Source organism: Scleropages formosus, chromosome 4 (assembly GCF_900964775.1).
Source record: "Scleropages formosus chromosome 4, fSclFor1.1, whole genome shotgun sequence".
In the NCBI taxonomy this organism is placed as follows: Eukaryota; Metazoa; Chordata; class Actinopteri; order Osteoglossiformes; family Osteoglossidae; genus Scleropages; species Scleropages formosus.
The window spans coordinates 17,473,042-17,494,510 of record NC_041809.1 but is presented as its reverse complement, the minus strand read 5'-3'; the positions used below and the strand labels follow the sequence as shown (position 1 = coordinate 17,494,510).

The 21,469-nt window shown below is 49.1% G+C and overlaps 1 protein-coding gene across 2 annotated transcripts in view; it reads left to right on the top strand.

The window, feature by feature from the left end:
• The window catches only part of alcama (activated leukocyte cell adhesion molecule a), a 47,264-nt gene extending 26,070 nt beyond the window's left edge, over positions 1-21,194 (top strand). Inside the window, exons 2-16 of one of the 2 annotated variants that reach the window (XM_018755487.2) lie at positions 9,304-9,410; positions 9,735-9,954; positions 10,460-10,524; positions 12,495-12,582; positions 12,789-12,962; positions 13,621-13,745; positions 13,863-13,995; positions 14,631-14,743; positions 14,938-15,064; positions 15,760-15,881; positions 17,227-17,359; positions 18,062-18,091; positions 18,647-18,761; positions 18,935-19,054; positions 19,592-21,194. In XM_018755487.2, the coding sequence (XP_018611003.1) occupies positions 9,304-9,410; positions 9,735-9,954; positions 10,460-10,524; positions 12,495-12,582; positions 12,789-12,962; positions 13,621-13,745; positions 13,863-13,995; positions 14,631-14,743; positions 14,938-15,064; positions 15,760-15,881; positions 17,227-17,359; positions 18,062-18,091; positions 18,647-18,761; positions 18,935-19,025 (1,643 nt within the window). In that variant the 3' untranslated portion in view covers positions 19,026-19,054; positions 19,592-21,194. The remainder of the gene's footprint in view (positions 1-9,303; positions 9,411-9,734; positions 9,955-10,459; positions 10,525-12,494; positions 12,583-12,788; positions 12,963-13,620; positions 13,746-13,862; positions 13,996-14,630; positions 14,744-14,937; positions 15,065-15,759; positions 15,882-17,226; positions 17,360-18,061; positions 18,092-18,646; positions 18,762-18,934; positions 19,055-19,591) is intronic. The other variant, XM_018755488.2, reaches the window with a different exon arrangement.
• The last annotated feature ends 275 nt before the right edge of the window (positions 21,195-21,469 follow it).

The window sequence follows — 21,469 nt, the reverse complement described above, 5'->3', positions numbered from 1 at the left end:
TAAGGGAAGAACCTGAATAATAAGGCTGCTGGTCCATCCCTGGGTTCTCCTTTGATCAGAAAGCAGGGATCCCATGTGGCGGATGGTTCAGCGCACAGAGAGGAGAGAGCAGAAAGTCCACGTGCTTATGGATTCCATGCAGCTTCCTCCCATGTGCCCCCTTTTCGGATGGTTGGCGCGAGTGCCATTCCTGTAGCGTCTCCTCCTGACCTTTTCAGTCATCAGTCCTCCTCCAGTCGCCCACTGGGTGCTTCTCAGCCACTTTGCTGCTGGGGGACTTGAGTTTGCCTGGCATTGGAAGGGCTGTCATGCTTTGCCCGTGGGAGCCCAAGTAAACCGGGAGTCGTGGGACCAGAGAGCAGGACGCGCACTTAAGTGCCCTTCCGGCAGGTGCTTAATCAGCCCAGCAGCAGTGGACTGGGGAGAGGGTGGGCCGGATAGCGGGGGAGGGGGGCTCTGGGGACCCGCCGTCCGCGTGCCGCACCGTCAGATCCAGCAGCTGCGGCGGACGCCAGCCAGAGCTTTGTTTCCTCAAGTCAATTATCTCGGCGCTTCCCGCGGGATGCCTTTCCTCGCGCCGGGGAGCTTGAACCGCGAACGGGTCAATTAGCCTTGGCTCTCCAGGAGATATGTTGAGGAAGGAGGTCCATCTTCAATGGCTCTTTTTTGTGTCTTGGGGTTTTAATGAAGACCTCACGCAGAAAGGGGGCTCTGGCAGCCTCCGACACGCTGCCCATCTACCTTCAGCACTCCTCCTCCGCATTGCCAGTAGGTGTTCCAGCCGTCTTCCGGTGTCTCCCGCAAAGCCGAGTGGTGTTCCCCTCAGCCGCCTGCGCTCATCAATCTATGAGCTGCCCCAAGTTATCGGTGCAGACGGAATCAGGAGCATTGACTTTGTGTTTGTTTGTTTGTGCTTTGAAGAAACGGGCCGATCGCTCACTCTCTTCTCGAGACTGCACTCACAACATGCCCGCCATTCTCCCTGTGGCTCTTCTTTCCCGGGGGGTGCCAGCCAGTTTTCCGGTTGAATTAACAGTAAGTTTCTGCAGGGTGGATCACCTGAGGCTCCACTGGCATGGCTGGCTTTCTGGAGGATTCCGCATCACAGGCCTCTCTTTGCCTTTCTTTGCCAGGACAGTTTGCCACATTTGCATGTTGAATTACTATCATTCAGTTCTCAGCCATACCCTCAACTTTGAAGTTTGTTTTGCCTACCTATGATTTGTAAAATGTATGGCGCCGGTGTGTACATACTGGGTTCGCTCTTAATGGCCACAGTTTACATTTTTCTTAGACAATGTCTATACTTGTTCCATTTTGCTTCTTCGAGGCTTGCTGGAGAATTTCAATATTGTACAAGCCAAATTCATGAGATTGGCAATAAAGCCTTGCAAATGTATGTAAATAAATCAGTTACACGTCTTCGTAGGACTGGAGTGGGGGGGATGGATTTCAATATTGATTCACCAGTCCACCAAACCTTTGAAAAATATAACATTCATCAGTCTGCAGACAAATAAACAGGCCTCTGTTCATCGCGGGAGCGAGCGGAAATGATCCATCATAACATAATGGGCTCCACTGCAGATGTTTAGGGTTTGTTTCAGTGTGAAATCTGATTTAGATGTCATATGTCCTCCGTACATCCAGTTATGCCCGGCTAACTGCTTTTCTGCACATTTCCTGATTCCAGAGTGCTGCGGTCATGGAGGCACTCTGCTTCCTGGGCTCCTTGTGGCTCCCTGGCTTTTCTGTATGCCTCCAAGAGTAACACATCTGGGGATTACGGCAGAGCAGAACTCATTTCGAGGTGCCTTTATTCGGTGGCCCGACACATGGATGCAGCCAACACCCCGTTTCTTCTCTCTTTTTTCTGTATAAGGCAGAAGTGCTTCTCGTGCCCCTTATAGCAGACCGACTCGCCGGCTGATAAAGCGAGTCAATCCGGCCTCCTCAAACTTCCCCCCTCCCACAGCCGTCCAATCGGAAGCTGCGCCCGCGTCCCGCAAACAAGCGTGACGTGGTCAGCTGCCGGAGATTTGAAAAGGAGCGAAAGGACGACAAAATGTGAGGACAGATTAGCGCCACGGACGGGAGCCCAACAATAGGACCCGCAGCCCTGTAATTGCGGTTGCCAGTCAACGGGGCAATTACATCCGGGGCTCAGCGCGATGGCACAACCTGTTCTACTGGCCTCCCTGCGCGCAGCTGCGCCCATCAGAAATGTCAAGCAACAAGCCTGTGGGCTGGCAGTGTTGGTGGGTTTAATAACAATATACTTTAGAGTTGCATTTCGCAAGTAGAAAAACAATAGTTAACAGTCCTGTATGGAAAAATCTTAGTTTATGGGTTGGAACTTTGCCACTTCATTCTGTCCTTCCCAGTTTTACCTGCAGAAATATATCCCAACAAGCAAGACTGTAGTCTGAGCTGGCGATTGTCTCGCGACAAAGCCGTCACATTACGAAATGGAATCTCTTCTCTTTTCCCCGCACTCCTTCCCAAAGGCGGGATTGTCGAACGTCTGTTATCAGGGAGGCCAGGTGCGCCGCAGGTGTGCGGGTCCCCATTTGGCTCCACGGGCAACACAAAAGGGCTGCGTGTCACTCTGCACAGATGGCTCCCGGCACACTTATTGATCTTTCTCTGTATCGACGTGCATATGGCTGCCTGATTTGCCGTTTTGCATGGTACAAGTGTCTGCTAAGTGCCGAGAACTTGATCCGAGGGTACGTCTGACCCCCGCCCCCACCCAACACCTCGGGATCAGGCAGCGCTCTTTGAGGAGGGCGTCGGTCACCACAGATGGTACAATTGCATCTTTTAAATTGCCCGACACCGGATACACCCTCACTCTGGTGAGCAGGGCAAATCCCTTTGTTCCGTCTGCCCTAGACTTTTAACCCCCCCAGTCCCAGGGGAGGGAAATAGAACTGGGTCTGCTTGTTTAAAAATTCAGGAATAAAGCAAAGGATTAGGAAGGGCTGAACAGGATCATATGCCAAAGTCCTGTTGTTAAAATAAGCACTGCCCAAACATTTATTCTGATATACATTTTTTTTCTGTTTTAAAGACAACCTCATACCGCCTTTCAGGTAATCGGCCACCCACGCTGACCTCAGCCATCTCTCTTGCTCACACACACACACACACCTGCGCACACAGCTTTGTGCCAAGTTTGAATCTGCGTCCATCAGGTGCGTTGGGGCGAAATCCCCATCTTTCTTTGCCAGAATGCCGTTTGTACCGCCCTGAACCAAGTGAAGGAGGCGGCAACCTGGGACTGTCAATACAGGAGTGTGTGTGTGTGTGTGTGTGTGTGTGTGTGTGTGTGTGTGTGTGTGTGTGTGTGTGTATACACGCCCTTCAAACAGCAGCACAGTACAGTGCCCTGGCCATGCAGTTCCTGTGGATTTGACTTCTGCAAAGGAATAATCTGTTCTGCCAAGCGATGACAGCACTGCCACATACAAAGTTCTCACGAAAGAACAAGAAGAAATTACAGCTGTTATTTTTAGATGAGGTGTGCAGCCGTAGCCAACAGGTAAGGCTGATTTAGATGGACTTTTCACAGGGAAAGTAGCTTTTATCACACACTGTGTGGGCAATTGGAGCTGCTTTGCCTTTCTGCCTGGCCGCAGCGAACTGCGCAAGGTCACCTGTAGTTCTTGCCGTGCCTCAATAATATTCATATTTGAGAGAGAGGCCCCAGATTCCACGCTTGTGCTGAGTCTTACTCCTTTATCTGTTGGAAATCTGACGGTGGCTTTCTGCGGCAGGATTTTCTACGAAGAAATTCGAGTACTTTTGTCAAGCTCACTCCACAGCGCCTCTAATGTAACCCCAGGTAGTTCGCATATGATATGAACCTTTTCGCACGCTCCGCAGCGTGGCTCTTCCTGTCACCAGACTTTTTTTTAATTCAAATGCAGAAAAAGCATTTGGGCTTATGTTGCACGTACTTTTGAGTGGAAACTGTCACGGCAGATGTTTGTTCCCGTAAGGTGCTGCCGCCTGCCCTAATTCAATTTCATAAGGTCTCTTGTTATGAGAAGATGCACTTTTAATGCCATCCCCAGCCATTACGGAATTCACTGGAAGCCTGATTAATTCCATTAAACCCGTCTTATTCCGCCTAATTGATTATCTTATTAACTCTCCCCCTAAAACGTGGGGATGGTAAACAGGCTTTGAGAGGGGGCTTTGCGCCTGGGGCCCCAGCGCAGCACAGGCAGCGGCGGAGCAGCTCGGGTTGTGATCCCCTTGGGGATAGGGCCCCCAGGTCCACATGCATTTCGCTCTGCATCTCCTGGGAGCACAGTTGATGTCCGGGTCGGCTGAAGAGACCGTGCTGCGGCAGATCGATTTCTTACAGGGTCGTCGGAATCGCTAGCCTAACCGTCGGTAGGGAGTCGTCTCCAACGTTGTTGTTGTTGTTGTTGTTTTCTCTAAGTCCACAGGAGTAAACAGACGCGGGCTCTGCGACTCGCTGCATAACGCAGGCTGCCATTTTTAGCGCGTTACAAGCGAGGGTTTGATCGCTCGTGTGGCGCTTTCGTCTGTTTGATGACTCGTGCGGCGGAGTGTGGCGTGCATTTCGTGGGGAACTGATTTCCCCAGTGCCAACATCTCGGCGTTCTCGACTGGGAGACAACTCTTATTATCCGGCAACAAAAGGCGGATCCACTCTGAGGAGAAGACACAAAAAAAGTCCCAACCCCACGTTTGGAGATGAGGCGAAAAGCATTTGGCTTGCTTTTCATGTTTTTAAATTTTTTTTTTTTTTTTTGAAATTCATACTAAGACGACTCTGGCCCTTTGTTGTTTGGTAATTGATGTTAGAGCTTGCGAACGTCTAAAGGACTGCTGGACCAGTGGCTGTAGAAGCACGTTGAATAACTCCATTTTTGAGTGAAAAATTGATGCATTGATCAGTCTTCACGGTTCTGACAGGAAAACGGCTCATTGTATCCGTTACGGCTCCCAGCAGAAGGTTTCAGCAGCATTACAGGGAACGCGGAGGATTCCTTGTGCGCTCATCGATGCCTGCCGCCTCTGAAAGCAATCTCTCTCTGCGAAGTATTTGACCCTGAAGTCACAATGAAGGCTGAGAGTCTTTTGACAATGTTTAAAAAAAAAAAAAAAAAAAGGAAATTGTAGTCAATTGACCCCCCGCCTCCCCGAGCCCTCACTTCCTCCTCCATGTGAATGAGTAGCAACGCAAACAGCTTCGTGTTCGTGACTTGCATAGTTGCTGCAGAAGATCATGTTATCTTTTGAGCTGAGACAAACCCTATTGTCTTGATGGATGGATGCCGTTTTTCACCGTGTCAAACCAGTGTGTTTCAACAAACAGCCCTTTTGTAAAGACTCTCAGAAATAATTAATTCGGCGGCGAAACTTCCCGTAGGTGATCGCTGCAAACTAATTTATATGGGAGTTATTTTCTTGGTCTAAGATTGGTTTTATATTCTTTCATTAGATTTTTTTTTTTTCTTTTTTCTTTTCCCTAGCCCATGTTCAATAAGGAATTGTTAAAGCCGTAATAAAGCACCATCGCGCTTTAGTTAATTTGTCTTAAATACATATGGGCTCCATTTGTACAGTGCGGGCTTGTACTTGTATACTTAGTGCTATCCTCAGCATTTGCTTCTGCCTCTGGTTTTCTCTCCCCTTGATGATAAATGATTAATGCGCTAATGATACACACTTTGCATTATCTGCAGACATTGTTTTAAATGGTTGTTAATCAGTAGGTGAGGCGTACGTGCAGGTGGCGTAATGGATTCTCGTTGCGGCCTTAATGGTCGTCTTGACGTCAGGCAGTGTGGCCGAGCCACGTACAACGCTCAGATAGAATCGCGGGCTCGTTGCTGACTCTGGCCAAATACACCTCGCTGAGTTTGTCTATCGAGAAAGGGAGGAATCGCCATTAAGCCATTCCCCAAATAAGCGGGAGGCTCCCGTTCACGGCATGAACTGCTCGATCAGCTCGTTTCCGCAAACTGTCGATCGGACTAAACCCGCGATATCCGTGCCTTTCTCGATGGCGCTTATCAGACAGACTTCTCGAATTCATCCGTTGATTAAAATGGGAAAAACGCCTTTTCGCTCATGCTATGCCGCAAGATAAAACTGCGAGCGGGGAGCGGCGCAGCGTTGTTTCTGGCTTCTAACAGCACAGCCCTGTTTGTCTTCCTCTATCAGTCAACAAATGGATCACTTGGTGAAAGATCCAATAACACAACCAGGGGTTTTCACGGCGAGGCCGAGATGAATGGCCGGCAGCCGGGCACCCTGGGCCGCAACGAGGATTGACCTGTAAAATGCATAAAAGGATATTGTGTACATTTTTACTGCTGTCATGGGAAAACAAGCAATTGCTTTGCATATTTTCAGCGCTCTAGCCTGAAAATGGCATTTTCGATGATGGATGGTGAGAGAAAAGAAGTGTGTGTGTGTGTGTGTGTGTGTGTGTGTGTGTGTGTGAGAGAGAGAGAGAGAGGTGAGAGCAAGGGAAAACACAGATCATTTCAGCCTGGTGCGGTAGGAGTAACAGCAGTGAATTTCTTCTCAGCTTTATTGCTGCGATCTGAGGAGGCATTGTTTTGACATCGCTTCTGCGGCCTTCCCAATAGATATTTCTGGAAAGGGCTTGTTAAGCGCTCGGCCTGCTTGTCTTGCCCCGCCTCCTCGAGCACGGCGGACTGACTCTCGGGTGATTACCTGTTGTCTTCCTGCCCGTCCGGGAGGCAGATCGCGGGCAGCCAGCAGCGAGACGGCTTTGTTTACCCCGCACTGCGTGCTTCCTCCTTTCTCCATGAGCTCTTGTGCATCTTCCTGATGGCCACTCGCTCAACCTGGAATACCGATTCCCCCCCCCCCCCCCCCCCCCCTCCTTTTTTTCTTGTATTTACAACTGCTGTCTGTCAGGTCACGTTTGTTTACTTATGATCCACTCGTGTTCGACTCCTCTCAGTTTGTTAGTCGCGAGTGCTCCCCTAAAATGCCATCTCACACTGCAACAGATGATCAAAACGACAGGTTCCTTCCCTGCATCCGGCTGCCGTTTTTAACGTACGTGTGTCCAAATCATGTACCGATGCCTCCTGTTGCTCCATTTGCCTTCTTACAGCAGAATTTGGAACTGGCGGAAAGGCAAGGGAACGCATAAGGAGCGTATTGTCTCATAGTGCCATTGTAGATTCTTGTGTGTGTGTTGGGCAGAGCCGTGCTCGCAACAGGCTGCTGGCCAGTATTTGAGGCTCCGATTGCTTTATTCTCTTTGCCGAATGCGCGTCTTGGTAATTCTGATGCTTTTTCTGTGGGAGATTTGACATCAAGCGCTGAAGAACAAGAGAAAATGTTAGCGATCTAATCAACTATGAAGTACAGACTATAACAGCAGTGCAGCGGGAGGGAATAAAGTGTTTTGGTTATTAATACAGTAGCAGTCAAAAGTGTGAGTACACTTGGGCAACCGGAACGACAGCTGTATGGGCTGAGCCGGACAGAAAAGATTTTATTTATTTATTTATTTATTTATTTAAAAAATGACCCACAGGTGTCTTCCCTCTGGGACCTGCTGCTGAGGAGCTGAGAAGAATGTGTCATGAACAAAAACAAGTTTCCGACAAAAAGCGCAAAGGTGTACTCCCACTTTAAGCTGCTGATGTACATTCCAGTAAGTAAAGTAGGATAGCAGTTTTTTGCTCGTAGAAACCGCATTGGCACGCTTACGGCATCCCAAAAGACAAAGGTTAGGATGGCTGGTAGCCATGTGTTTCCTCATCTGTGAGTGACTGAACTTAATTTGAAAGACTGCGGATATTGAACTAGTAAAGGGAGCTTTCAAAATGTCAGTACTCTTTACTTTGTGTCATCGTGGGGGTCTTTACTACGCGGTGTTTAGTGTACTTATCAGCATGTCTGTCATCAGAGCTTAGTGCCTGTTCCCTGTGGGGGAAACCATGGACTGGAATTTTCCTGGCTGGTTCATCACGGTTCTTTTTTATTCCGAGTGTGTGTGTGATGCACGCAGTGTCTGTTGCTCTGCTTCGACCGTCCCTCGCTTTGAGCACAAGCTCATCGGCAGGAAGAAGTAATGAAAACGGTCTGGCTGCAGAGGACCTACGAACCCCAGTCCCCTGACCCACCCATTCATCACACCGCTCTCCCGATGCTCCTGGCTCTACCCTGTTTTGTCTCCATGGCAACCCCTCTGGAGGGCTCACGCCATTGCCCAGGAAAGTGTTAGGCGCCCGCCCACCCGCCCAACACTAACCCAGCTTTGCTAGCAGTGTCACCCTGAGCATCTGAGTTGAACGCCAGGTTTCCAAGTGTGCGTGTACCTGTTCTGTTTTACCAAAAAAAAAAAAAAAAGTTTCTCTCCTTTGTGTGTGTGTGTGTGTGTGTGTGTGTGTGTGTGTGTGTGTGTGTGTGTGTGTGTGTGTGTGTGTGTGCGCGCACCTGCATTCTAACATGGTCCACAGATCTGCCACTTCCAGGTTCCGGCAGCTGATGTCCCTCATCTTGGTCTGTGATCTGTGGCGCCACGCAGATGAGCTCTTTATCAGCTCTTTAACTTGCTGCGCTGTTTAGGTAGGAACAGTCACAGGGCACGTCAGTCTGGGGTCAGCAGTAAAGCACAAATGACACATTCTCTTTTGAATGTGACATGGCTCTCTGTGACAGAGCACCTCTCTCCAAGGGGAAAGGAGCCGTTTTTTCCTGTCTCGCAGCTGGGCTGACCGTCGGAGCACGTAGCGCAGTCTACGGTCGTTGCTTTTTAATGATGGCGTACGACCAGCTGCCGCAGGGATGTCCGTTCTTGTGGTTAAGACGACGCTGAAAGGGAACTGAATCTGAGAGCAGCGTCGGCACCTCTTTGTTGAGCGTTAACATTACTGGGCCCGGGGTGGCAGTCACCCTGCAGTCCAAAAGGGGAGCACAGAAGCGTGTACAACTAAACCGGCGGCGGAGGCAGCGAGTGAGCACACACTTGCCAAACGATCGGTCAGGCGGGTGGTCTCGCCGTTCAAGTTTTTATGTTTGCGCCGGCGCGGACGAGTGTGTGCTCGGACTGTAAAGCCCTTTTGCTGCGAGCAAGGTGGGGGGCAGCCCGCTCCGGGAGTAGCGTTTACTCAGCATGCCCTGTCAGTCGAGCTTGTTCGCCATTAAAATTAACGTGTTCAACAGCATTTTAATGCATCTGCTTAAAACGCTTAGATTAGGAGGCCTCCATTCTGGATCGCCGCTACGCAGGGTCTCTAAGAATGCTCTTCTTGTGTGTTTTTCTTCCAGCAAGCAGTTTGCAGACCATTACAGCGCTGTATGGCGACACAATTAAAGTGCCCTGCAACCCCGGAGGTGTCAAGCCAGCCAGCCATATGTTCACGAAATGGAAATATGTAAGTTTTCGTATGTCAGCATTACTGTCTCTACTGTTTTCTTTCCTCCCTCTTTTATCGCTAAGTGCTCAGTGTGGAAAGACTGAAAACACTTTAAGCCGCTTTGAAGTATGTTCAGAGGAAACTTGAGGCAGTAGAATAAAACAAACATCGCCCACTCCAAGAGATTAATGATCGGGGAGAAGGTTGCAGAATCTTGAGAAAATGCGAGTCTCGCTGAAGTGGCAGGTGGTCCAGAGACCCTGCCCGGAAGGACGCGCATACCAAATGTGTAACCCGTTACGGCAGTGTTTTGGGTGACCTTTCTGCCGATGTCAACGCCAGGACATTCCAGACAGCGCCCCAGGCGACCTCCTGGTGAAGCAGGCACACATGGACGAGGTGACCATCCAGGCCACAGGCTTCTACAAGGACCGCGTGAGCATGGGAAACGACTCAAGCCTGCTCATCAGCCGCGCCACTCTCGAGGACCAGAAGACCTTCACCTGCATGGAGGTCGGCCCTGCAGACATCAAGGAGTACTCCACCAACGTTCTGGTTTACAGTGAGTACAGTGGCGAAATTACCGCCAATGACCTAGCTGAGGGCTTTGCTGGATTGGGTGGGGGCGGTGGGGGTTGCTGCCACAACCGGTTGCCAAACCTCAGAGCCACAGCGACACATGGCTGCAGATGAATGTGAGAAACCTTTGAAAAGATGAAACGGGCCGTGGGCGGATTAAAGGTTTCATCTCAGACCAAAACAGTAGATGTGATGGCACTCGCTGTGTAAATACATCAGCACTGACATGGTGAGGAAGATCTGAAGAGTGGTGTCTAGTGCAGGGGAAATATTCTCTCCATTAGCTCCACGAACATCTGACACTGGATACTGGGTCCGTACCATTTGCGGACACCTTTACCTAACCCATTTTAATACAACGAAGACCTTCTGCCTGTGTTTAAAATGTTCCGCGTACATTGTTGACAACATTGCAAACAGAATTTATTCATCGATTTCCTTTTGAGCAACGCCGTGCCATTTCTCTCTCTGCCTCTCTCTCTCTGCAGAGAAACCTTCAGCCCCCCAGATCAAAGATAAAGTTAAAGAGCTGGAAAACGGCAAACTGACCGCGGTGAGTTGACCACGCTTCTCATTGACCATGGCACGAGCTGAAGTAGTAAAGGAAAACTCTGCTTTTTGGTTTTGATATTCTCACAGGACGCCCCGGTTTACATTTTGCTCTTTTATTGTTTTTATATAACTTTATACATTATTGAACACCTCAAGGCACTTTTATGGGAGCTTGGAAGGTTTCCAGCACTAACCCTTTGTAGGTGGTGCTTACAAGGCGAAGGATCCCCTGTTGAAGGGCTCCAATTAAAAATCAAGTAGCAGCGTCTGTGTTGCGCGTGGGGAAAACGAGGTCTTGGTCTCCTTGAGAATGAGGGGCTTTGAATCGCGTGCGAGTGACGTTGCAGGATATACAGGTGCTTTAATGAAAGCGAAGACATCAGAGGGCTGATGTTTCGCTGGCAAGACACCGAAGGGTGCGAGGCAACACTGGCGGCCTTTCATAGGGTGAGAGAAAGGAATAAAATATCAGTGGCTTCTCTTTGCTGAAACATGCTTGATTTGCACATTAGGGATTATGTTTGTTTGTTTTCTGTAAATTATTTCTTATTTTGCTCATTGCCTTTTCTTCTCCTCAGGCTTCACTTTTTTTGTATAGTGTGGATCAGGCTGAAGCAAAGCACTGATGGAAGGGGCAGTAGGTGTCTGGGGGTGGGGAAGTTGGTTGGGGGGTATAGAGGGAGTGTTTTAAAAGGAGACCTACCGAGGGCTGTCATGTTCAAAGTCGTGTTTCATTTCTGCAATGACGGGTGGGGAGGGTGCGTTATCCCTCGGCATTATCTCTTTGAAGGCACTCCGTGTCCGAGCGCTGTTAACGGCCAAGCGCCACATGCGCGGGGGATAAAGGTCACGGATCGAGCTCGGTGAGCGGGCTCTCGGACTTTGCACCAGTTCCGGAGGCAAAGCAGACAAGTGTCAGCATTCCCAAAAGTGTCATTTGTTCCCGAAACCATCCTCTACAGGTGACATTGAGAGCAGACCGGCTCGCTTTGATCTGCTGCAGGCCACTCCTCCCCAGGGCGCAGCTCATTAACTAATGCAGCCACCCGCGTCCGACTGTCCATCTTTTCCCAGTGGACATGGCGATGCTCCCTGCTCCCAAAACCAATGCATCTTCCCCACACGCACCTCCGGCCGTTCACCACTTCCTCTTCCCAACCACTTTAGCCGTCACACCCTGCGGGGAGCGGCGCTCTCCCCTGAGAAAACGGATTGCACGCTCTCCGGCACCGCGCTGCGCATCTAACCCTGTCAAGTCTTTATTAATGCCACTCTGGCTTTTCCTCTAATAGAGTTTTACGTGGCCATTCTTCTTGGAGCAAGACAAAGACAGGAAGAGCATTGTCCCGTTTTGCCCTGTCTTGCAAGACCAGAACAGACATTTCAGCACATTAAACAACAAAAACAAACAAATAAGCTTGGGGAAAAGGTGAAAAGGCGGGGGGAAAAAAATTGTGTTTGTACGCGTAGCTTCATAAACCTGCCCCAGAGAACGAGTGTCAAGACACTCGCAGGCGTACAGGTTAGTGGCATAAAAGTGCTGCTTCTCATCTCTTTCTTATTGGTATGTGTCGCATGAACTGGGAAAGGAAAACAGACATGAAAAGGCACTGGAGCGGATGCCCTGTGAAACGGCGTTCCGCCACACTGCAGAGCAAAGCGGTGAGGAGTGTGTGCCCAGAGCACCCGAAGGCTGCTACCCAGTTTCAGCTTTGATAGCTTTTTATCAGCAGAAAGGGGAAGAGAATAGGGGCCGTTTGTGAGGGCCCTCGGAGGGCAGCCCTCCTTTCGTCTCTTTGCAGGAGCAATATCGCCCATGTTTTTTGGGAAGCACCCTGAGCCGTTCTGTAAAGATGAAAGGGATTCGGCCAAAGGTCCATCCCAGTCTTTATGCGTTTTAAAAGGAGCGAAGGCTCGCTCTCCCTCTCTCGCTTGTCTTTTCAACTTTTTAAAAAGGCCCTTTTTTCCTAGGTTGGGGAGTGCGTCGCTCTCAATGCAAACCCACCGGCCAACATCACCTGGTTCAAAAATGACACCCAACTGACAGATGATGGGAAACGTAAGTTGTGATTATGAAGTCGCCGAATAATTCAAAGTGTAAATTTAAAAATTACCCTTAATTCAGGCTGTATTGACACGTGAATGTTATTTATAATTGTCAGTAACGGCATCCTCTTAGTTTTTGTCAAATGTAGACCTCCAGCCTGGATGGCACCCTCTTAGCTGTGTGTGTGTGTGTGTGTGTGTGTGTGTGTGTTTTTCCAGTGATTGTGATCACCGTGCTGCTGAAGAAGGACCCCACTACTGGCCTCACGACCACCTCCTCCAAGCTGCAGTACACTGCGGTAAAGCAGGACGTGTACTCAACATTCACCTGCACCATCCAGCACCCCCTGGGGCCTGTCCAGGTGTCAGCGCCCGAGAAGTTCACCGTTATCTGTGAGTGGGCAACAGCATCCCCTGGGGGTTGTGGACCGGTGCGGCCGAGGGCAGCAGCTGATGACCTCACACACACTGTGGCTTGGTGTCAGATATTGATTTATGGCTCACTTTCAGAGGAGCCTGCCATGTTCTGACACGAGAGATGGATTGATTTGCCACTCAAAGGAAATACCTGAACTTGCGTGACTTTTCTGAAGGACACCAGCCTGTAGATAGCAGGATTTTTAAACTTCTTTCCCCACCTGAAGAATAGTGCCGCTTATTGACATCAGCGTGACGTATGGAAGAGGTCTTTGTAGGTGCCAAGGTCCTCGGTGACAAGCCGGAACAGTAATGGCAATCGAGGTGGCCCAAGAAGCAAGGTGTACACGGAGCCTGGGAGGGCTGTCTGCGCAGCTCAATGAGCGTAACTGTGTCAGTCTGGAGCACTACTTATTGGGGGCTGAAAGTATATTTGAGCAGGACTTCGGGGCACAGGAGCTATAATAGTCGCCCGAGCGCCGCCCACCAAGGAGACTCGGTGCAGCAAAGTGTGTGGAAAATGAAGCCTGTGGACCCTGTGAGGTCTTACTGCACGCAGGGAGAAATGCAGTTAACCACCCAGCTGTGTGTTGAGTACTTACTCCTACCTGTCGCTCCGCTGTCTTTACCACAGACCCCACAGAGACGGTGGACCTCCAGGTAGTCAACAAAGGGTCAATCAAGGAGGGGGACAATGTCACCCTGAAGTGCAAGGCTGACGGAAACCCACGGCCCACCAGCTTCAACTTCCATCTCAAGGCAAGTGCTCTCCAGCATCTGGTGCCTCCCATGGGTTCCTGCCCTCGCTCGGTGGTCTTCTGGTTGTCCCAACATCCAGGCTGCTTCTGTTTCTCACAAGCCCTCTTTTGTTTGCAGGGAAAGAAGGTGACCGTGGATAATACGGACACGTACGCCCTGACCGACGTCACTCGTAACAGCACCGGAGAGTACAAGTGCTCCCCGGTGAACAATGACAAGATGGTGGGCAGCAAGAACATCGTGGTACACTGTGAGTCAGCGCCGTCCCGTGAACTGTGCTCTCTCTCTGCTCCTCCTCTGAACGGTCAGGGAGGCAATCGGGCTCACAAATCTTCACTTTCTAACAAACACTTGTAATGTAAATGAAGTCACGGGGGACATAGTAATCAAATTTGTCTTGAAGGGGAAACGCGATACCAAATTATTTGTTATTCGAGGCATTGGAAGAACTAATTATGATTTCTGAGCGTTTCTTTTAAGAACCCATGCAAACACAGATAAGCTGAATTTTTTTTGTCCACATTTAATTACTCTCTCCTGAGGTACGAGACCTTTTGTGCTTCAAAAAGGTTCAGTAAGCTTAACAAAAACTTATTCCGCTGGGCAAAGTTTCATTTGGAGGCCTGAATGCAGTTTGGTGCTGTCGTGTGATACACATAATGGGGAAACCGTGACTTTGGCTCGGAGGAAGCCCCAAGACAACGCGTCCTCGCACATTCACAAAGTCACCCTTCCCCATGCGCCCAACTGCTCTCCCCGCAAAGAGAGGGACTTAATGGATTTGATAAGCTGGACAAATTAGCTCGTGCCGGCAGCCTGCGGCACACTGATAGGGTCCTTCTCAAGCCCTCTGAGGGATTTTGTTTTTTTCCTCCCCCCCCCAAGACCTAGATGTCAGTCTGAATCCCTCGGGGAAGATCATTAAGAACGTCGAGGAGGCCCTGGAGGTGCAGATGCAGAAGAATGCGTCCGCTGATGTGAAGGTGTCCTGGACCAAGGTAGGGAGCTTTGCTGTCTCCCCCTGTGCAGAGGACGTGTATGACCGAGGAGCTTAAAGGCACAAAAAAGGGTGCTTGGAGATGACCAGATCTAGTCTGGACTCGAGTCGGGCGTGCACAAGTCGCCTTCGAGGCAGGGAACGTGAATGATGTGGAAAGAACTGCTTCCTAAGAAGCAGCCGTGTTCGTTTCAGGACAACGAGAAGCTGGGCAAGCAGCCTGTGTTCACTCAGCTCAAGTACAGCGACTCTGGCGTCTATGAGTGCGAGGTCTCTGTGGAGGGAATAACGAAGAAGAGGTCTTTCCAGCTTGTAGTAGAAGGTACGTCTCCATGTTAATGTGTCTCGTTCGGAAATGGGTGTAGTTCGCAGGCTGCCGGGGATCCTCGCACGTCGCAGAGAAGCCACCTGTGAGTGGCACCCAGAGCTCCCGTGCAACAGTCCGGGGGAGATGGTGTAAATCTCACGCCGGGCCGTACCCATATCCGCAGCAGGTCGAGCCACTAGGTCTGATAACCCCTCGATGTTTCTTCAACTTATACTGCTAGTTATTCTTAGCATCGTTCAATCAGCTTCAGCTTTGAGATGGTATAAAAGTGAGGTCAGGTGTATCAGTTGAGCTCTTTACCCATGTATGACTCGTGCAATACATCAGACTACTAAGGCAAACCATGGAAGAGCATCTAACTGTTAAATATACATTATCTTTTGAGAGGATATGTTCCAGCTGAAACTGTAAAGAAGCCCACATACAGTGAGTGCTTTCTTTTTTTTAAACATTCTGAGGGTAACCACTTCCATTTCTCTGTTCCTACCCTTTGTGCGATGCTAGAGCAATGAAGAGAATAATATATTATTCATTTGACTGACACTTTCCCTCAAAGTAACATTCCGTGTTAGCATACCTATACCAAGCTACTTACCCTGTTGTGTTGTGGACGTTAATAAATTTGTGAAAGGGTTAAGTGAAAGTGCACTAGATGCAGAAGACAATTGACATGTGTTGTGGTCTCTCAGGAAAACCTGTGATCAAGAAGCTGGACAAGAAGCGTGGCGACGAGGGCAAACACAAAGTGCTTATGTGCGAGGCGGAGGGGTCGCCCAAGCCCACCGTCCAGTGGAGCATCAACGGCACCTACGTATGTACCGCTGCCGCTTACTGTGGGAGCACTCGCCGTCCTCCATTGGTAAACGCTGCTCTGGTGGCCTTCGGTTTCCTTCTTTATTTTTTAACGTAATTACTTTATGTAGAACTTCTGGGGTGTCTCAGAGCTGCTTGATCCAGCACATCTCTATTGCTTGTAATGGAAAGTCACTCTCCTATGGCGCCACTGTGGGCTCCATCACTGAATGGCTTTAGTGAGAGAGTGTCACTGCCCAGGAAGGTCCACGTCCACCAACAGGGTTAAAGTAGCTGGAGGAAAGCATCTGTGGGTCTTCAACATGGTCACTAGGTCTCTGTCATGGTGTGCACAGTGGTACAGCAGGTAATGCTGGTTCCTCACACCTCCTGGCCTGTGCTCTGGATTCAGGTCCAGCTCAGTCTGTGTAGTTGGCACGTTCTCCCTGGGCTTTTTCAGGTTTCTCTTAAGACGCGCGAAGAACAGGGCAGCGAGCAGTCATCAGCAGTCGATGGTGCTTATCCAGTTATCACTAACTCTCAGATAGCACCGACCAGCCCAGTGTGTGTGTTACGTACTCCGAACGCCAAAGGGGCCTTGTCCCTGTAGGACCCCTGTCCAGGGCATGTGGCCCGGTCTCCTGGCTCATTATGGACTCAAAGGTTTGCTGCTTGCGGAGTTGAACTCAACTCATCCATTGCTGTACGACAACTTCCACCTCTCAGTGAACAGGCAGAAGCGTGATATGTGGTTAGGACGCGGACTTTCCACGCGTTGACAGGTCTCGTGCATTTTCGCTTTCATCGCTAAAAATTTCTCGCACGGTGGCTGGACGGGCCACGAGTCCGCTGAGTCCGGAAGCTACAGCTCTATCTCACAGTATCCAGAGCTGGGCGTGGCATGTGTGCAGGCGTCACGGCAACGAGGAAGCGTTGTCGGTCTTAGTTGTGATGGAGGCAGCACAGCGACCCCTAGTGGTGGCAGAGTGACATTATTCAAACCGAGGTTTATTAGGTGGAGTGACATTGAAAGAGACAGCAATCCTTCCTTTATTAAGTTCTAATATTGTCTGTGTGCCACAGCAACGGCCACCTCCAAATCACTGTTGATATATCATATTGAGGAGCGTGTTTCCAAAGCTAGCACGTAACTGCACCTTTGAGACCTCTGCAATGTACTTAATATTGCACACGCTGTTATTTTTTTATTATAGCAATATTAATATCACTGTAATATGGTGATAATCCTGCAGCTCAGGTATTCTGACACCTTCTTAATGCAAATATGGTTGCCAATAATGAGATCTTTTTTTTTCCCCCCAATGTGTTTTGATTTAATTTATCCATTTATTTTTCTCTCAAAGCAGGAAGAAAGCCCTTACATCAACGGCAAGATCACACACAAGATTACTGTGCTGCCCAGAGAGAATCTCACTGTCACCTGCATGGTTTCAAACAAACTGGGGGCTGATACCAAGGAGATACTCGTATCATCGCGTAAGTTCAGCGCCCTCGACCCACACGCACTGCCCGCTGCGTAGCCTCGACCCCTCACCAAGCCTGTCCGTCTCCACCAACCGCACACCTGTCCCAGTGACAGCCCAAGGGCGTCTTCTCACTCTAGACTGAAGCGCCACAGGAACAGCCCAAGCGAAAGGGGCATGGGACAGTTTGGCTTTGAGGTCCTGCCCCTAAATACCACAAAATGTTGAATGGGGAGGCATTCGATGGGCAAATCTGCATGCGTCTACCAGTTCTTCGCTTAAATCCTGTGGTGCTGGCAGTATTCCCTCTCCTTCCTGAACACAACCATTGTAGAGCTTTCACAGCAAGCAATGATTGAGCAAAACGATCACTTGCCCTACTCTGACACATGGTGACCGTGTGCATGAGAGTGGATCCAGGCTCTGGTAAGTGTTGATTTCACTCGCGCTCAGCCTGTTGTGGTGTCTACTCATTCTCATCTATTCCTCTCGGGCGATCTGTCTGTGTTGGTGTTCTGGACTTTTACCCTTTCACTCCTCCCTCCTGGTCGTAGTTAGCATGGTTCTTTAACAAGCGTTGGTGACTCTTGCGGTCACACACTACTGATTACAGATCGTTTTTCTCTCTCCTCGAGTCTCCAGAATGGCAGTGCATGTGTGCCTTTTATTCTTGAAACTCAGTTGGAATATAATTTCATTTCATATCTGATTTCAGTATTTGAGGAGGAACGCGGGAAACAAAAAGGTAAGGTTTTTTGTTATTTTTATTTCCTTTTTTTTAAGCAAACCTAGTAGTCCAAACTGAGCTGAGAGAGTTGTGCTGTGTTGGCTAGAAAGCGATCTGTAATCTCTGCAAGGATGCAGGGGCAGCGATGGAAGGAGCCGTTAGAGTAGCGAGGCAGTCGTCCTGCGAACGGCCCCTTAGCGATGCTTCTCAATATCCAATACGCAGTATCTGAGCAGCTGAGCATGTCAAAGGTCAGCAGTGGAGTCCAGTTGACCTGGAGGTCCAGAGCAGACCGACACATTGTCAGAATTTTTCTCATTTTATCAAAGAACATGTGTTTGCCCTCATCATCAGCCCATGTCTGGAATCATGTGGGACATGATTCCCTGTGGTAACAGATTATTGACCTATAGACGTGGGTTAAGCCACGTTACTGACCTGTTACCACTGCTCTTGTCCACTGTGTTCCCCGCGGACATACGTCACGCTTCCAGTCAGGGTGCGGCGGGCTCATCGGGGATACTCTGGCAGGATGAAGTGCAGCGTGCAAACTGGCGTGCATCACTTTTGCAGGCACACCAGGCGAAGGGGAGGACCAGGCCAAGCTGATTGTGGGCATTGTGGTGGGGCTCATTCTGGCAGCCATGATCGTGGGCATCATCTACTGGATATACCAGAAGAAGTCCAAGTACGTTGCATGTGGTCTCGTGTAGCAGGATTGGTCTGCTGCTTGTTTTCAGTGTAACGCAAAACGACGTGTGGATCGCAGAAGCAGCGCAGGAGGATGTTCTTTGGATGCCACGAGTGGCTTCCGCCGTGATTCTGGGCTTTGTTGTGAAGGAACCCCGTTGTTTTCTCCAGACAAGGCAGCTGGAAAACAGGAGAGAAGGAGCGCGGGACTTCGGAGGAAAGCAAGAAGCTGGAGGAGAACAACCACAAGCCGGAGGTTTAGGGAGCGCAGCGCCAGCATTGAGGGGTGAGGTGGGTACAGCCCTTGTGTAGAGGAGGAAGTGCTGAGCACCATGGTCTTGATCCACTGGCTCCGTCTCATCACAGTAAGCCTGTAGTGTTACGATTGTTATTCAGTTACTTGTAACGTACTTTGCAGCGTAGGATTTTACTCTGCTCATGATACGGAGCGAATCGGGTGAAGCAGTTATTTCAGGGGTATAGCAGAAGGGACCCTTCCGAGACGCCCCCCTGCAAGCTGGTTACACATCCAGCTCTTAAGTCGCTAAGATGGCTCAGGAATTCGGATGACTGGGGTTTCGATTCCACTGCCGTATTTACAGTATTTAGAATCTATTAAAAACCATAGAAGCTGATGGGTAATTACTGCAGAAAGGGAAGGCAGCGATGTTAATTTTTACCATGAGCTGTCGGGTTTTCTTATGGAAGCGGGGAGCTCAAGATTGCCGTCCTACACCGCCGCACCTCTATGGAAATTACCACTTCCCTTCGATGCATGATGATTGAAGTCGATGTATCTTTTTTTTTCTTCCTCCTTTTTGCCCTCAGGGAAGCAGCAGCGATGAGATGCCTTTTCACATTGGACTTGCAGTTTGACACCGAATCCGGTACATTGGAGGCGAGCTCCAGGCCAGACTCCACCTACTAGCCTATCCACGCGCAGCATGTTCCACAGAACCTTCCAGAAACAAGCAGACTTTAACCTACTCTTCCTTTGCCATCTTAAAAAGGGTTTAGTTTCCCCCTCCCCCAAATTGGCTTTCCACACCTTTTGTGTTCCTGGCGAATGCTGCTGTGTGTGTGTGCGCTTTATTTTTTTTTTATTATTATTTTTTTAAATGCACAGTATTGAGCAAGTGAGTTTCGGCTTTTCCTTCTCTCCTTTATTTTGGTTTAAAAAAAAAAATAGAGAAAAGTGTAAATTTGCCACACTTCCTAGGTCTGTACGAGAATACGAGTTTCCTAGAGGAGCATGTGGGCTCCGCTTGCTGGCCAAGGACTTGATGATCTGTGGCTATTGTTGTTGAGAGATTGTCCCAGTCTGATGACTTCACTGCTGTTACACTCATGTTCCTCCACATTGCATCTCAGATCATCTTTTTGAAACCACAGTCAAAGTTACCAAATTGGAAGACTCCCAAACTTGTTTTCTTTAAAGTGTGAAATCAGCGCCAAACGGAGTAACCAGGTTCTTACCATTCTAATGCCTGTTTAGAGCAGATGCTAAAGGTGTGTTTTATTTCTTTAGAGAAAATGTTGGCTAGACCCATTGTTTGCCTTAATTGAGTTACATGTTATGCTGGATTATTGTACTTGGGAATCTGTTTTTTGTTTAAAGGGGGGCAGGGGGATTGTGTTGAACTATTACTGAATGTGGCACCATTTTCTTTCTTAGTTCACCGTTCATACTGCTGAAGCCTTAGCTGTTGGAAGTAACACTAATGTGTAGAGTAGCCCATCTCGCAGACTACAGGGGGGAAACGCTCCTTTTGAAGGCAAAATGTTCTGTATAGTTAAGCAGTCCCACGCAGATGACGTTTACTTTTGAACGTCTATAACTAAACCCGACTGTCTGTGGTGTGTGGGTCTGCGTGGCGTAGTCAGCTAGTCACGTTACTAGGAACACGGCGCTTGCACCGTCTGTAGTTTGAAGAGTCACTGTAAATATGTTTGGAATGTCCGGCTTTTTTTGCCTCTATTTATAATGTGTGATAATGCAAGCTTAGCAGTGCTTCTGCGTATTATTAGCTAGGTATATTGAATTTGAATCCATTTTTGAGTTGAGACCCCTAAGGTTTGTCATTTTGGATGTAAAATGTACTGTAGAAGGGTAAACGAGGCACTCGGACACTATGAAGCAGTACTTATATGCGTAAGCATTGTTTCCCACTCTCTGTGCATAAATGCTTTTTGTTTGGACCCTCTGAAGGATTATTCGTAGTTGAGGTACCAGGGGCTGTCGATCAAGCTACGACGGTGGGAGGGGAAAAAAAGTGTGGGTCATGAATACATTCTGTTCATCCATTCAAACCATCAGGTCAGCAGTGAAACCAAAGAGGGTAAAATGAGAACGCCATACAAGTATTGTAAATACAGACTTTTGTTTTTGTACTTTTGTTGAAAATAAAGTGTACATTTTGAAGAAAACCAACTCGGGGACAATCGGCTCTTTGCTTACTTTGACTGCTGTCGCCTTGGCGTTCCTTCGTTGGCGGCAGCAAGCCCTTCCTGTCAAGGAGTTCACGTCGAATGAGATTAGATTAATGCACAGTTATGAACATTCGACGACCATGATGCTCAGACAATGAGTCCGAAGAGCCCAGACATCCTTGCAAGCGGGGGAGTATAGCATCGGAGGACATTTAGTGGGCGGGACACTTCCTGTTTGGACTCTGCAGCGGTAAGTGCTGTTTCAGCACGGAACTG